A 17,464-nucleotide genomic window follows, 5' to 3' on the forward strand; every position below is an offset into this window, starting at 1 on the left:
GTAAGTATGTCAGCGAGCTCGCTGCAGCGTTCAGTCGAGTTTCACACTAATGTTCTCGTTACTAGAAACAACAAGAACCTTCAGCTGTACGTGAACGTGTTAAAACATGAATCCCTTCCTGTGGTTTGTTATTACAGTAAATGCAGTATTACAGTTTGTTGCCATGGAGATAAAACTCTGTGTGAAGATACATATGATTATTAGTCGATTGATAAATGAATCCACAACTATTTTGATAATCGATTCATCGTTTGAAGCGTTTTGATAGTTGAACTTTGTTAAATAACAAAGAAATCATTCATTTTGGTTTGATTTTCTGATATTTATGAACCAAACGATTCATCGAGAAAATAATCGTCAGATGAATCGATTAAGAAAATAATCGTTGGTTGCAGCTCTAATTATATTTGTGTGTAAGTAAGTTTTTGTGTGTCCAGCAGAGTCTCAGTCCACCGTTGTCTTACATCACACTCTCTGTCTCTCTGTCTCTCTGTCTCAGGGCCATTTCACACTCTGGGCATCACAGGACTTCAGCACACGATCAACATGGACGGCAGGGACGAGTTCACCGAAGACAGCGAATGCTGCAGCAACAACTCGCGGGAAGTCCACGGGCAGGACAGCGTCTCAGGTACAGGCCGCAGGGACGAGACGAGCGGGACGTGGACGGATCGCGTGTGTTAGTGAGAGTAAGCCCTGCTGTCGTCTGTCTGTATTGATAGGGCTGTGTTTGCCTCCATAGAAGACAGCGACAGTGACCTCGACAACCACGGCGAGGACTTGTCCTCCAACGCGTCCGCTGACGACCACATGACCACCAAGAGGACGCAGTGTCGCCTTCAAGGAGCGGGAGTCAAAGAGGTGAGCGGGACGTCACATCATCCTCAGTCTCGACCTCAGAAGAGTCATGTGATGATCTCACGTCCTGTCACGCACCTGTGATGTCAGACAGCAGGGGGCGCAGTCTGACAAACCGTCTGCATCTAATGACTCAGTGATGGAATTAAGAACCACGCGCGCTTCACTGGGCTCCTGAAAGACTTCAGCACCTTCAGCTGCAGTGAATATGTTTCCTGCTCAGACCTTCTGTGTGTGTGTGAGTGCGTGTGTGTGTGCGCGTGTGTGTGTGAGTGTGTGAGTGCGTGTGCATCGTGTCACTGTGTGCTCGCTGTGCTTCAGATCACAGAATGTAAACAGAGAATCTTCACAAAGACAACGAGGCTGAATGTGGACGTGAGAAAGTGCCGCAGTGTTTTAAAGTGTTTGTTTGTTTGGGTCAGGAGAGCGAGGACGGAGGAGACCACCTCCACAGCTTTGTGTGTCCTCTGTGCACTCTGGACTTCAGCAGCCCCGAGAAACTCATCGCCCACGTCTACCAGGTCAGAACTACGCTTTATTCTCATTATTAGAGATTCAGAGAGTCCTCGTGTGGGTCTTCAAAGTTTGAAAAAGTCTGGAATTTGAAACGCTGTTTTCCAAGTTTAGTGTAGAATTTTACACATTAGTAAAATGAACTTTTCCACCAAACACAACAAGGATGCAAGTTTAAAACGACATGAAGTCAAGCTCTAGAAAAAGATGTTTTTTGGTTTTAAAAAGGTCGTCTTCTAGTGTTTGTTACATTTACAGAACTCACATCACTGCAGGTTCTGCTGGTTCTGAAAGGATGAATGTGTGTTCTGTGAAACACCAGAGGCCGAGCAGTTTAACCTGTGACACTGTGGTGAACGAATGAACACTTCTTAGTACGGAGTCGTTATTCCTGCTCAATATGTTTCACACAGTTTGAAACAAACCTTCAGCAAATCCCAAACGCTGACCGCTCTGTTTTTATTCTTCTGTTTAGTTTAAAGGTAAAGTGAGTGTTTCCGTCTCTCTCTCCCTCTCTCCCTCCCTCCCTCCCCCTCCCTCTCTCTCTCCCTCCCCCTCTAACAGCACACGAGTATGATGAGCAACACTAAGAGCTTCGTGTGCCCGGTGTGTGGGCGAGCGCTGAGTTCGCCTGGCTCACTCGGGCGCCATCTTCTCATCCATTCCGAGGACCGCCTCTCCAACTGCGCCGTCTGTGGAGCGCGCTTCACCGACACCAGCAGCTTCAACAGGTTTGACTCCGCCCCTCGTTTCTCTCAGGTCATTCATGCACGTGGCTTTAAGAAGAGCGGTGTCTTCACTGCGTCAAACTGGACAAGTGTCCACTTCTTTGTCCACTTGTCCTCCTCTGCCAGCGTATGATTTAATACATAATCGATGTTACATTAAGTTGAATTGTGCTTCATCGTTTTGCAGAGAGAAGCTGAAAGACGTCCTCGACACGTCCAGGATGGACGTCGCTGATGGACGGAACACATGTTCCTTGTCTCAGTCTGTGTCCAGCAGCCCCATGAACAGTCCTGGCCCCGGCAGCCACGCCTGCCACGGTCCTGGTCCTGGTCCAGGTCCCAGTCTGTGTCAGGGTCCACATCCATGTCAAGGCCCTGACCCCAGCACCAACTTATGTCAGTCCAGTCTTACCTGCCAGGGGCTCGGCCCCAGACCGTGTCACGGTCCGGGCCCAGGATCTGGACCATGCTCAGGACCAGGACCCTCCTACCCCTCGCTACCTGACGGTCTGCTCTCTGACGGGCCGTCGCTCGCGTCCATCCCTGACGCTCTGAACTCCTCTTCCTCAGGCCTTCCTCCCATCCCTGACATCTTGAGCCCGATGCCGGTGTATCCGGCCGGCGTGCTGCTGGTGTGCAACAGCTGCGTGGCCTATCAGCAGCTGGTGGAGGCTCAGTCGCCGCTGAGGAAGTGGGCTCTGCGCAGAAAGAACGAACCCTTAGAAGCGCGTCTGCATCGTCTGGAGCGCGAGCGCACGGCCAAGAAGAACAAGAGGGCGTGTGAGACGGACGAGGAGCGGGAAATGAGGAGGCTGAGGGACCGCGAGGCCAAGCGCATGCAGAGGATGCAGGAATCAGACGAGCAGAGGGCGCGCAGGCTGCAGAGAGACCGGGAGGCCATGCGCATGAAGAGGGCCAACGAGACGCCCGAGAAGAGGCAGGCCAGGCTCATCCGCGAGAGAGAGGCCAAGAGGATCAAGAGGCGGCTGGAGAAGATCGACCCGGCTCTGAGGACACAGATCGAGAACGATCCTGCGGCGATGGCTGCGCTCACGGCCGACATGAGTCTCTTTCAGTTTCCCTGCCCCATGCCCGTCCCTTCCATTGACAACAGTCTGTTCATGAAGCTGCCCTGACTGGACCGGACCACTCTGGGGACGGTGGGGGGGGTTCTGAACAGCAACGTTAACCTCTGCACTCCACCGTAAATGCAGAACTGTGTCCGACAGCTTGACACAAACTTCAGATGATTCCAGTGTGAACACAGTGTTGTTGGATAAAGACTTAAACGCATGCTGTAAAGAGATTTGATCTTTTTCCAGCGGACGCTCAGATTTAACACAGAGCAGTTGTAACTTTTGCACATGGACCTTCAGTAAAGGGGGCAGGTTCTGTAGCCACAGCTCCTCCTCCTCCTCCTCCTCCTCTCTGCCAGTCCAGTGACCCGGGTTTACTGGTAGCCACACCTCTGTCTTCAAGCTGCCATCGCGGGCCTGCGAAGTTAAAATTCAGTCCAAATACTACCTCAGCGCGGGCGACACCCCCTCTGTCTCCAAGCTTCCAAAGCTCTTTATCTACTGTACACTATACTACAGAGGTCATGTGTGTGTGTGTGTGTGTATCACTGAGGCACTTTTAAAGGAACATTTCAGGTGTTTTGTGAAGTATGAGGTCGTTCACTGCAGAGCTGTCGCTTTGTTTAAAACTCTTTTATGTTTCCTTTGACGCTTTAGTCCTGGTTCACACTGGACTTGTGTGTGTGCATGTGTCCAGTATGATGACACCTGCTGACTGAAGTGTGAAAATGCAGCCGCGGCACGTCCAGTGTGAAGCAGGCCTTTGTGTGTGGATGTTTCGCTCACTGGTGTTCAGTCACTCACAGCGCCCTCTGCTGAATTACGCAGGAATGACATCAGACTTATTTTCTCGGTTCCATCCCAGCGTCAGATAAAGTGACAGCTCTGATGTGTGGTCAGTGTGTTCTGTTCAGCTGACTAACTGAAGATAGTAAATTCTTATGAACTGTTTTTCAGATCTTATTTTCCATCATGAACAGAAACTGTTACAGTGATTAGATCAGCTGTGTTAGTTTTTCTCTGCAGCTCTAAACTGACGTCACTCACTGACTCTGCATCAGTGCCTGAAACACCTTCACGTCAAAGAACCTGAACTGTTCCTTTAACGGGACTCAAACATTCACGTGATGAACACATCACGTGTCCATCACGTGAATGTTTGACTCCCAGGTTTGTACCGTTAGTGTCGAGCAACATTCCCGTCGTCTTCATGCATTTGCCTCTCGACACGCTCTCCACGTTCTGTCCACATCGTTCTCTCCACGTTCTGTCCACATCATTCTCTTCATGTTCTCCTTGTGTTCTCTTCCCTCAATCGCTCCTCGTTCTCTTTGCCACTTTGAATCTCTGTTTTCTCTCCGCGGTCACACACACACACAGACACAGGTGTTGAATACTTTGCCGGTGCGATTTGTCGATTTGTCGTTTTGTTGATTTGTCATTTTGTCGTTTTGTTGCAGAGGGTTTTTCTGCCTGTTAGAATCTCAGTTGTTGGCTGCTGTTCTCGTACTGTACGACACATTAGTTACCTCTCTATAGTTTGGGCTCATCAGTTCAGTTCAGTGGTTACTGACGACAGAAATAATCACATTACTTGAATTCTGCCCACTCAGACGTATTTCTCTCATCATCATTATTATTATTATTGTTATTATTATTATTATTAATATTGTACTGAGGCTCTCTCACACACACACACACACACACAGATGATGCAGATTGTGTAGCATTGTGAGGCTGCACGACTTTACCACTTGTTTATCTCTATAAATAGATCTATTTCTCTTCTGTCAGCAGGAACCATGGTTTGAACCTCATGTCCCTGTTTTTTGAGGCTAATTGAATGAAAGTTACGGCCCATACTGGGAGACAGATTTTATTCATTAACCTCATTCCTGCACATATTTATGCAATATCATGTGAATATTGTTGTTTTGTTCTTTTGTGAAAATATCTGGGTTACATTGTATCTGTTGATGATATAAAGTTGTTCACACTTTGTTAAATAAGACGCCATGTTTGGATGTCCCTGGTTTAAAGGTCATGGTTCAGTGCCGTTAACTCGTCCAGATGCAAACATACAGCGATCAGAGGTGGGGGCGGTTTGAGTCTGTTACACAAAATTTAATTATTAACCGTGTGGATTTCTGGGAGATTTCAAACCTCTATGCAACAGATTTTATTCCATTTATTTCCACTGAAACTGAAACTATGCAGAATGCAACTTTAAGTTAAACAGACGTCAAAGCTTCTCAGGCAACGCCGCGACTCGGCGAGAGGTCCACCGCTCTGATCCTGAACAATGATCACGTGATGTGATGGAGACAGTCGGGACGTGTCATGTGACTTCAGCAGAGACACTTTAGTCTTTGAAGACGTGAAAGCAGCAGCAGCAGCAGCAGCAGCAGCAGCAGCAGCAGCAGCAGCAGCGTCTCACTGCCATCAAACCCATGACTTCAGGTGTCTCCTCTCTCCTCTCTCCTCTCTCCTACTGAACGCTGACTCTCCTCAGATGTTGCTCCTGTTTTTTTGGAACTGCTGTGATCTCTTTGAGAACTTCAGTGTGTGATGTTTGGATGCAGAGGAAGTCCTGGTTCCTGCTGGTCTTGACGAGCAGTTTCCCCTCAGTACAGATTACGTTAAGCACTGCATGTGGTGAAAATGCACTTGTCCTAGAATGGTTCTATATGAGCTCGTGTTCTCTGGTTTCTTTATGCCTGCCTGTTTTTGTTTTGTTGTTTTTTACCGTGAAAAAGAAAAATGTTAATTAAAAATTGTTGGCCTTTCTATATGAACAAGTCTTTCAGGATTTCTTCTCTTAATGTCCATGTTTACAAAGTAGATCCTTCTGAACAAGGCCAAATGAATGAGCTCGCTCCTGCAGGGGGCGCCACCCTGTTATCACAGTTGTACAGACCACAGTTAAACCTGGTGATGAATGTGGAAATAAACATTGACTTTACGATCATAGAAGATTCCAGTGTTGTCTCCTCTCTTTGTGAGTGTGTGACCAGAAAATGAGTTCAAGTTTATGACATTCACTGAACTTTCACTGAATTTACTCAGTTTTAGAAGGAAAAGTACTACAAAAGTGAGGAGTTACGATTGAGCCATGGCGGCTCAGTGGTAGGGTGAGTTGTCTTTCAACTGAAACAGCTCATGTATAATACAGACCATATTATCAACTCTTCTTTTCCTGATTTGATTATTTGTAAAAATATAATATATACAGTATTTATATATATATATATAAAATAGTATTTGTACTTTGTTACATTAAAACACTGCTGCTGTAACAACACTCACAGGTGTCATGAGCAATGTTTTATCTTTTATTAGTTTTAGTTTATTTGCTACTTCATTACAGCACACACACACACACAACTGTAATAAAGCTCCAGTACGCAGAGTTGGCTCACACTTCTTCTCTTACAACGTTCGTTCCTGACCTCACCCACTAACTTGCTCCGGTTTCAGAGAACCAGGGTTAGTCCCTTAACCTAAAGTACCTCTTTGTTTCAAAGAACCTGGAAGAATCAGCCAATCACAAGTCGTGTTTCCATGACAGCTTTTTGCGCCAGAATAAAAGCGATGTTTGTAAAAATGTTGACAAAGTACTCGCAGGTGTTAAAAGTAAAATCCCGTCTCGCGAGACTCCACCTTGAAAGCATTTAACGTTTCCATGGCGAGTGAACACTTGAAGTGAACCGGTCATGTGATGAACCCTGATACACACGTCTGATATTTGAGAGGCGATATTGAGCTTTTGGATCATAAAAACCCAACTAGTGATGAAGTCTTGTGAACCTGAGACTAAATCAGCTCTAATGAACATAATGGACATAAGTTTGTATTTAACCCTTTAACGTGTTAAAGTGTCTTTGTATCATCAAAGACAACAAGTGTTTATTACGGTGATTTCACTCACGCTGCTGCAGGACGCCGGGGTCGCAGGACGCCGCTCTTTGGGCCGGAGAAACGCAGAGTTTCCATTTCTTGGCCTGTTTTTGGACATTGAGACAAAAACTCAAACAAATGTGGTTATTAATGTTTTACACAAATTTAACACAAAAAAAAACGACAGTGTTTGTCTTCATTTTAAATGATTAATACATTATTCTAACGTGCAGACCAAATAGACAAAAGCACACCCGGTTCTTTTATGGTTAAAATAAGCAACAAAAGACAGACATTTTGAGGCTAAGGTGTTAAAGACTTTAAAGTTACACAGTAAAGCATATTTACTAAAAACACCACAAGAGTTGGACTTTACACTTTTACACTAAGGAACTTTTTTTTATTAATTACGTCCTGAATGCAGCTTAAGAAACACAGCACACCAGTTGGGTAATAGTTTATATTTATATTTGTATATATATATAATATATATATATATATTATATTGTGTTTACTTAACAAACATGATAAATGCAATGTCTCCAAGTTAGCTGTAACAATAAAAATACAATATCTTTGTGTCCTTACATAGAATTAAAACAGCGAAAACAAAAAACCAAAAGAAACAGGCCACCCTAAGTCGTTCACAGAGAGATACAAATATACAGTACAAATCTATTTTATTCAAAAGGGTACAAATAAAAATGCAACAAAATAGAGATATTAATGCTTTAGTTAAAGTCAGGTAGGTGTGGGGGTTTCTAAGGGAGCACTTTGGGTCGACAACTCTAAGGCTTCTGATAAAGATCAATACATGTTGGTACTGTCATACAATATTAAAACGCACTATACAAAGTTCATACAACCTGGATTATACTTGAGGATTGAATGTTACATAAACATCATTGCATATATTTTGCAGATTTAGGCATTTAAAAAAAAAAAACAACTGCTGTTTTTGTTTAGTTTTTGTGGATTTTCTTTTACAATAGTTACACGTCACATAAAAAGCAGTGTCACCTTGTGCTGAAACAAGTACAATGTCCAATATGTGAAAACACAGACTTTAAAACTTTTTAACCGTTTGATTTCTCCTGATTTTAAATTCCTTCGCAGACTGTGTCTGAGTCCGGCGACGACGGGACGACACACGACACCAGACAAACCACACAGCCTGTGCAGCAGTGTGTGTGTGTGTGTGTGGATTTAACGGACCGCTCTCCACTGCTGATGCTTTTTACGTCGTCTTGTCAAAATGACACGAGAGCTTCCACTGACTTCACTTTCACACACTTTAAAAAAGTGGAAATGAAAAGTTAAAATGATGTAAAAGAAAAAGCAAAGGTTGTAGATTTCCTGTGTGAACTTTCACACGTTAAACACTGCAGACGTTTAAGGCATTATTGACAAGCATCATCAAAACTAACAAAATCTATCTACACAAACACAAAAGCTGTGACTTCGCGTCAATTTCGTGTGCTTTTACATTTTTGAAACGCTTCAATTTTTGCAAACAGTTTTCATTTTTAAAAACACTGTAAAGGAGCGGATTTAGTGCAATTATTTCTCTGCAACATCAGAAGAAGTCGAGCTCTTCTAAAAAGGCTCACGGTTGCACAGGATGGTATTATGGTCTGTGAGCAGTAACGTGAGGTAACGTCACAGGAGGAGGACGAGGCACTGCTGCACCATTAAAATGCATCTTGATCTAATGATAATAACGGTAATAATACGCTGTGACACTGATCTAATGCTGGAGACCAAACAGGAAAATCTGACACGACTCTTTGACTCGAGTCATCAGACGTTCACTGGTGATTAACGACAAACACACAAAACCACTGACTGGCTTGTTTTCCAACGAAAGCTCGTTAATCAAGAGCTGAACTATAAAGCAGACAGACCTGTGTCTGTCCCCCTGTGTCCGTCTACCCGTCTGTCCACCTGTGTCTGTGTCCGTCCCCGTGTCTCTGCGTCCGTCCACCTGTGTCTCTGCGTCTGTCCGGCTACCGTCGCCTGTGTCCGTCCACCTGTATGTCCGTCCACCTGTGTCTCTGTGTCCGTCCACCTGAGTCTCTGTGTCTGTCCACCTGCATCTCTGTGTCCGTCCACCTGAGTCTCTGTGTCCGTCCACCTGTGTCAGTGTCTGTCCACCTGTGTCTCTGTGTCCGTCCGTTATCTGCATAGAAAAAGCCACGACTTCTCAGATGAATGAATGAATGAGGATGATGTTGCGACAGAATGGAAACTAAACGGTGAGTTTGAAACTGTACTTGAATTATCGTCTTTGAATGAAGAGCTTTTAAAAGAGCACGTCCACATTTTTCGTCAGTTTATCCAAACGTACGATGAACTACGGCTTTAACATCGTCTTTGTTTTAAATTACGACTTTAGCTCATTCCTGTTCCTTCTTAAAAACATTTAACATGTGACAAATAAATGATTCTAAACAAGTTTGAATCTTTTCTCCAACTATAACACTTTAACATTTTGGGGTTAAAGTGCAAACAAACACAAACCTAGAGCTGCAACTGACCATTATTTTCTCCATGGATGGAATCATTGTTGCAGCCCAACACTGATAATAACTGTAATAAATGCTGTTATTAAATGTTACTGAGGAGACAAGTCTCTCTTTTTTTAACACTGGTGGAAGTTAGAGAAACTGTTTTTCATTCAAATCTTCCTAAATCTTCCTAAACCACTAATTAAAACGAATTGATTAAATCGACGTATTACCCAGGCCTGCATCGAGTGATTTAACTCTTCCACCTCTTCAGGAAGAAATCTTTACTCTGGAAAAATGTGGAATGGTGTTTTAAAGCTGCTCCTAATAACAGAGCGTGAACGAGGGGTTAAAGGTCGAGGCGCGACAGTGTTCGTCAGTGAGACACAAACACAGGAGTCTTTGTGACGGGAATGTGAGGGACATGATTGTAAACCTTTGGATGATTTCTGGATTGGTCTAATTGCACTTATCTTCACTTTCATCTCTTAAGGTTTCTTGAGTGATGAGGATAAGACAGAACTGCAGCATTCACCTCAGATCATTTGTAAACAGAGTAGTTTTCTCTCTCTCTCTCTCTCTCTCTTGTCACCGCAGAGCAACAACACTTCAAACATGTTCCCTTCATTAAAAACAAACACCTAAAACACATGTACTGCAATTCCTATTAACAAGGTCAGTGTGACATCAACAAGTGACATTTGACATGTGCAACAGGAGACGATCGTCCCGAAAGCACCAGAGGAATCCTGGTACAAAAGCTAAAGACCGCGTATGTTACAACAGAGAGCGCGAGCACGGTTCAGCCTCGAGTCCATCCATGCAAATATAAAGCAATCAGGGAGATGAAGATTCAAAACACCAACATACGTGTGTGTGTGTGTGTGTGTGTGTGTGTGTGTGTGTCTGCTCTCACAACAACACAACACAACAACAACAACAACAACGACACGGGAGCTCATCAAAGAACTATTGCTTGAATTTGGTGACTGAGCCGGAGAAAGTTCAGAATGAAGAGACTTAACTGGTCTCACTTCTCCAGGGGTTTGGGTTAAAGCGGGCCGCAGCCAGGACCACGTGTCGCTGCTTCCTGCATCAGTGACAGTGTTCAGAGGAGCGTTCAACGTCACCGGGCTGCTCACGGACATGATGGACCACGAGAATCTCACTCATGATGAGACTGGAATGCTGATATTTGTGTGACCTCAGAGTTCCAATCTGTGGCGTTTATGAACACACACACATAGCATGTAATGAAAACTTGTGTTTGGAGTGGGAAGTGATTGCAGTTGAGAAAGAAACTCTGGATTATTGATTGATTGATTGATTGATTGATTGATTGATTGATCACTATTCTGATTGTAAGACGAGCGCGACACGTTAGAATTTCATTCCTGGAGAAGCAAAGTGTAACAAACACTGACGACATCTCACCGCGAGAGCAGCCAAGGTCGGCAACTCTCTCTTTATTTTCATTTTTGGGTAAATGCTTTTCAGAGAAATGAGATCCTAGAGATGCAGATCAATGATGGCTGCCTTTGTTATTCTTCAAATAGGAAGCGAGAGTGTTCAGAACACGATAGTAACCTCCAAGCTGGGTTGTGAGGAAGTGGCAACAAAGGAGGGAGGAAGAGAAATGCAGTGTGTGAGGACTATGGTCGGCATTTCATCAGCTACATACGTCTACTCGGCGTTCTCGTGTCGCTGTCAGACCTCGGCTGGCGTGAACAGCACTGGCTCCAATCCTTTGGCTGCGAGACAGAAAAAACCAAACCAGAACCAGAACTTCTCAGTAGTTTGAGAACGATCTTGTATTTTTTCGGTGTGCAAAATCTCAAACATTCTGAGGCTACATTCACACTCTGATTCTCCTCGTTCTCTCCTCGTCAGACTCATTCTTACCTATGGCAGTCTCTTTTATAGTTGCTACCAAACGTGATGCTACTTCCCTGCGTTAGAGCGCCCCTCGATGGACAGTTTGACCTCCTGGGGGATGAAGGAGGGCCCTATGTGGGTGGAGGTGCTCATCTGAGGGCGCGGACCTTCGTCTCCCTTCATATTGAATCTTTGGAGGCCAGGTGAGGACCAGCGCCTCTGAGAAGCACCGAGAGCAGCATGCATTGCTCCCATCCCTGCCCCAGCAAACACAGAGCCCTCTGTGTGTAAGTGGAAACTGCTCTGGCTCCGAGGATGCTCTGCTGAGGTCCTGCTTGGTCTGACGGGCGACTCAGTGTGGCTAACTACCCCTAAGTGTGTGGCTTCCTCCCTGTCGGCCACGTCTTTCTCCCCGTCCCTCTGTCTCTCTCTGTGGACGCGGTCTATCCTAAAGTGAGACTGAGGCCGTGACTGCTGAGGGGCAGGAGGTCCCATCAGCTGGTGACCAGGTCCTGATGTAGCGTTGGTTTTGCTCAAAGTCCTCGACAGATTCTGCTGCTGCTGCTGCTGTGAGTGATTGTGCTGTGGTTGTTTTTGCTGCTGCTGCTGCTGCTGCTGCTGCTGCTGCTGCTGCAGGGTGATGGACACACACACATCTCCCACTTGCAGGTGATGACAGGACAAGCCGTAGAGCTGGGCCGTGCGCTCGGGGCTGCAGGACGACCAGCCCTGTCCGAACACAAAGAAGGGGTGTTCCGGGGGAACGTCGATGGCCACTTTGCTCTGCTGCTCGCCCACGGTAAAGTGAAGCGACACCAGACCCGGTCTCTGCTGACAGGCACGGATGTCCACGACCATGCTGGAGTCGATCTTCAGCCCGCCGCTCACCTCTGCGCTGCGCACAAAGTCCTGAGTCTGCAGGTCTTCCACGCGCTTCAGTTCCCCTGTAGCCAGCTGAATAATGGCCCCCTTCATGAAATGTGATGAGTTGCAGGAGGTTGACGAAGGCGTTAGGCTCGACGCTAAGGCCTGAGTCACCTCTGCTGTGGGCTGGACAGGAGGATGCTGGGAGAGCTGCTGATGAGCAGCGGGCGGCTCCGGCCTTTCAGCGAGGCACAGTCTGGCTGAAGAGTCAGAGGGTTTAAAGCTTGGGTTGACGGAGGCCACGGTGGTGGAGGCGTGGCTGGCTGAGGCATCGTTAGCCAGTTCTGCGTAGTGTTGCTGCAGCGCTTGGGGCTGATGCTGCGGGTGATACTCCAGGGGAATAAGCACCGGTTGCGCATTGGCAAGCACGACTGCATGTTGTCCCGTTTGCTGCTGCAGCGCGGTCACTCTGGGGTCGCTGTAACTCGCAGGATGCAGCGCGTACGCAGCGCGGCTGGAACTCATGGCTGCGCTCTCTGCGTCGACATCTCTGCATCGCTGTGCTGCCTGAGAGAGGTTCAACGGAGCAAAGGAGACCTCCTTACGCACTCCACCACCACCCTGGCTGGAGGAAGCCATGCGACCCACCACCTGCTGCACCTGGAAGGTGATTCAAGGATTTAAGTCGATTGTTTTACTTCTTCAGAAACACACAGAACATTTCAATCATGGTAAACGACAATTCCAACATGTATGTTCTGTAAATAAAGTCATCAGTCATGCTTTAAAGTTGTCAGCACAAACCAACAGAAATGATTTAACTGTAAGAGAATCAACACCATCATAGAATAAGCTTTGAAGAACTGACTGAGCATACGAAGCAGCTGAGTGGGTTCTGTCTTTACCTCCAGACCCACAGCAAACGTCTAAAAATAACTGTTTCTTTGCATAAATACAGCAGTGAGTATGTGACTGCATTTGGATGAGATTATTTCAATACTCATTACATTTGTTGTTTAAGCAATGAATCCAATAATGACCATAGGGTACAATTATTTCTCACTTTACTGAACATGTGCAGAAAATACAGAGTAATATGTTTGCAGCTTCTTCAGAACAAAAAACACTCATCATCATCATCAAAGAGGTTCTACGGGTTAAAGTGTCACGTGTGTGACCTGCCCTTGAACAACAGCATGATCCAGGCTTTCTTAAACCTAGAGCAGAACCCTAATTAATGTTAATGTCCAACAAATCTCTGCAGTGAAAGAGTCCACAGGTTTCTTCCAGAGCATCACATCCATGTGTTTGAATGAGTTCAACTGTAAAAACAACACAGCTGGTGGCGGCCTAAGACCTTTGCACAGTGCTGTATTACAGTGACTGTTTGCTAGTATTTCATTTTCAGTCGTTTCGTTCCATCATCGCATAAAAAACGCTTCATGTTGCACAAGAAAATCGGCCTTTGAATAAAGCAAATAACACGTCTTCTTCCTCTGTGAGGCAAAACAACACGTAGTTAAATAAAGACGCTAACTGTGTGAAGAAGTCACTCTTTATCTGATCATTATTAAAAGAAGAGGAAGGGCGATTGTAGGAGGTGCACGGCTCTTACCTCCAGGTCGCTGTCTGGAGTGCTGCGCTGACCGGGCGAGTTCCTCTCCTCCAGCCTCCGGTTCTGCAGGCCTCGGTCTTGGTTGTGTTCCTGCGCTACCTGCAGTAGACGAGCATTTCTGGCAGCGTAGACCGAGTCGGGAAAGACTTCCCTCGCTCCCTGCTCTTTATCCCTTCCATTCATCTCTGGTTCACTCTCCTGCCGAGCATTGTGTAGATCTTGAGTGGCAATGGCCGCCCTGGCGCCCTGAGGGTGGTAGAAGATCGGCAACCCCCGAGAGCTGAGCTCGGCTGCGGGTAGGACTCCTACAGTGCCGAGGTGCTGCGGGGCAGCCTGCTCTGGAGGCAGCATCATCGGCACGCCACTCGATGCTGCAACCTTGGCAAAGGTATGAGCAGCTACCTGAGCCTGAGGAGGCGGAGAAACGACACCTTCCTGTATAACTGATGGATAAGGAACCAGATGGGATACAGAGTGGGGCTGGGGGATCGTGCCTGAAGGAGAGATCAATGATCCAGGGACGAAACCTTGGGTTAGAGCATATGGTACGGCTGCATAAGGGGAACTAACAAACTGTAGAGAGGAATGAGGGATCTGGGCGTAACTAAGAGGAGGATAGGGAAGGCCTGGATGCTGCAGGAGAGAAGAATGAACCGTGTAGGCTGGAGAAATGTGGCTCAACACCGGGTGAAGACTGGTTGGTGAGTAGGAGGCAGATGGAAGAGCCACTTTGTAGAGCATACTGTACTGGTCAACGGGCACTGCTGGTATACCATCAGAATTTTCCACTCCATAATGAAGCCCTGGCTGAGCTCGCAGCCACTCTCCAGATGGGTTCCCTCCCTGAGTTTCACTGTTGGCTGCAGAGTTCTGGATGGAAACCACCTCCTCTTCTCCAACACCACCACCAGCACTACCTCCACCTCCACCTCCACCTCCACTGGCACCGCTTCCACCTGCAGCCCCACCTCCTCCAGTCCCTCCAGCTCCACTGCTGTTGCTGTGTGGGAGGTCCCTCTTCTTGGGAGGCAGACACTCCTGGTTGCGCTCCTGAGCTGGTTTCATTGCAATCTGCGTGACCAAGTGAGTGGCTTTACTGTACTGCACAGGAGGTGACACCTGCAAGCCGATCAGCCCACACACAAAGCACTTCTAAAATCACGGGGCTGACCTCCTCTGCCAATTCACCTACGAAAGAACAAAGACAAAGAAATACTGCCTCATCACATCAGTGCTAACATCATTATTATACTTTAAACGATGAGATACACCAAGGACATTTATTCAATTGTTAATTTGATATCAGTTCACGTAACTATTGATAATTATATTACAAAGATATAGACTTGAAAAACGTTTCCATTGATAAAAACAATTATTAAATGACTACCTCATTTGTGGTCCATCTATTATTATCATCACAGGTTTGCAACTGCGAGCATTTACTTAGTTACTTGATTTCAGATGCTTCTCAGCCCATAAAAAAATCATTGGAAACTTTGAGATCAGGATCTGAAATCAACATCATGTGTTTTTTAGGAATTCATCTCATTGGCACAGCGTCTTCCATGTGTTGTGCATAAGACTAAAACTAAGCCAAAAGATCAAGTTCTGCATGACGCAGCAGCAGTAAAATCGCACTGAAATTTTATTAAAAGAAATTTCCACAAACCCCATTTTATAAAAAGATAAGATGGACTTTCACTCTGCATAAATGGACACAGCTGCCCAAAGAGTAGCAGAAAATACTAGAGATAAAAGTAGATTGAAGCAACTTTATTAGGCACCCTGGTTCAACTGCTTGTTATGGGAAATATCTTATTAACCATTCACACGGCAGCAACTCAAATCATGCAGACATGCAGACCAAGATGACCTGCTGCAGTTTAAACCGAGCATCAGAACGGGAGAGAAAGGATAAAGGACAACCACCTCCACTTACAGAGAATGATAAGGCAACAGGAACTCAAGGGCTTGTTACCCCTCGACTAGTCCATTCATCATCAAAGTTCATCAGGCGATGCCAACACCCGCACAAGACCATCCAGACTCTTTTCCCGTGTCGACCTACCGAGCGCTACAAGCACAGGGGTGTCCCCGTCCATCTTCAACAAGCTCTTCAAAGATCATCTTCTGTCCGAGCACATACTTTACCCCCCAACCCCCCCACTCTGATCCACTTCTGCACTCTCACCCTCTCACCCTCAGTCCACTGTTCCTATCTAGTGGATTTCTTCAGACTTCTTCTTTGTCGCTTATTCCTCTTTTGTATGTCGCTTTGGATAAAAGCGTCTGCCAAAGGCTTCAATGTGAATGTCAAATAACCACTTGTGACATCAGTGAGTGCCACTCCTGACACTTTATTAGCTGTTCTGTTTATTGAATGTGAAAGTGGCTGTTGAGTGTCAGTAATCATCCGTGAGCTAACAACAGCATTACTGACACAGAATGACCTGCTGGTTGTCTTGAAGCACTCTTGTCACATGATCTTACAAACATCTGATCAGTCTGATACAGTAGATGCAGTGGCAGCAGAACAGCTGATCAGTCACGTGTGAACTCACAGATCATACACTCAACTGTGAAGAGATTATTAGTTTCTTTAGATTATTGGCTCACAAATCAGACTGGATTGGATTAATGGTTTCACTCACAATAAACCAGAGTACTGAATCAAACCCACGACCAGCAACACACCACAAACCTCTGCTTTATACAGTTAATGCAGGGAAGGTCATTTGACTAGTTAATGTGTTAAAAAGAAGATAAACTCATCTTCGGATTAACTGTATGTGCCGTCTGCTACAGGCTGACTTAGCTTAAGTTAGCTAGCCACTTAAAGTCACCATTTCCCCGCAAACACAACCGAGTGACAGCGTGACACTCCACGCGTGAACACGGGCCACGGAGGGTGAGTTCTCCCGCTCGCCGGTGTCGTCTGAGCAGCTTTATTTGTCACATTTGTCCGTCGCTGGGCAGCTTGCGGCTGTTTAGCTCCGCGGCTAACACAGCTGCACCGAGCTACACGGAGTCGCCTCACATCTGCTCCCCGCGAACATGACTCACCCGTCACCCGTGTGTGTGTGTGTGTGTGTCCACGTACCTCCACATGTCATCGCGAACACACTTTTCTTCACGTACGTGACGAAAAAGTTGAAATAATTCGGCGAACAATTTGAAGAAATCAAGGCTTAGCAGTCGAGCCCATTTCGAAGGCCAGCGGAGGCGCTCACCAATGACGTCACCAGGTTTATTCAATTTCCTGTTTTTTTTTCCCTCACACAAAAACGACCTCACCTCGAACAGCGAGGCATCTTTTACTCTCACTGACGTCACTTATGTTATTAAGTTATTTATTTTACCCACATTTAAAATACTCTTTACCTTCTTTATTAACAGCAAACGATAGCACATTATTTAAGCATTTATTATTTTACTGGCATCATGCACATGCACAGCATTGTTTAGAAAATAAATAAATAAATAAACTATACATGAAATAAAACAAAATCAAATAAAAAATAAGGCAAA

At 45.8% G+C, this 17,464-nt stretch overlaps 3 protein-coding genes across 6 annotated transcripts in view; 1 reads left to right on the plus strand and 2 right to left on the minus strand.

Moving 5' to 3' along the window:
- The window catches only part of LOC122772091 (zinc finger protein 821), a 12,699-nt gene extending 6,551 nt beyond the window's left edge, over positions 1–6,148 (plus strand). For 2 of the 4 annotated variants that reach the window (XM_044029779.1, XM_044029776.1), the window contains exons 2-6: positions 500–631; positions 743–861; positions 1,281–1,379; positions 1,936–2,102; positions 2,287–6,148. In XM_044029779.1, the coding sequence (XP_043885714.1) occupies positions 500–631; positions 743–861; positions 1,281–1,379; positions 1,936–2,102; positions 2,287–3,235 (1,466 nt within the window). In that variant the 3' untranslated portion in view covers positions 3,236–6,148. The remainder of the gene's footprint in view (positions 1–499; positions 632–742; positions 862–1,280; positions 1,380–1,935; positions 2,103–2,286) is intronic. The other 2 variants (XM_044029778.1, XM_044029777.1) reach the window with 2 other exon arrangements.
- swap70a (switching B cell complex subunit SWAP70a) overlaps positions 1–17,464 on the minus strand; it is a 924,354-nt gene that overhangs the window by 235,443 nt on the left and 671,447 nt on the right. The window lies entirely within an intron of this gene.
- Positions 10,587–17,160, minus strand: atxn1l (ataxin 1-like). Its single transcript, XM_044029765.1, has 3 exons — positions 17,037–17,160; positions 13,934–15,121; positions 10,587–12,978 (listed from the first exon to the last, which is right to left on the minus strand). Exons 2-3 carry the CDS (start codon positions 14,996–14,998, stop codon positions 11,521–11,523), a joined length of 2,523 nt encoding a protein of 840 aa, XP_043885700.1. The 5' UTR covers positions 14,999–15,121; positions 17,037–17,160; the 3' UTR covers positions 10,587–11,520.

This window comes from Solea senegalensis, linkage group LG7 (assembly GCF_019176455.1).
Source record: "Solea senegalensis isolate Sse05_10M linkage group LG7, IFAPA_SoseM_1, whole genome shotgun sequence".
Classification (NCBI taxonomy): domain Eukaryota; kingdom Metazoa; phylum Chordata; class Actinopteri; order Pleuronectiformes; family Soleidae; genus Solea; species Solea senegalensis.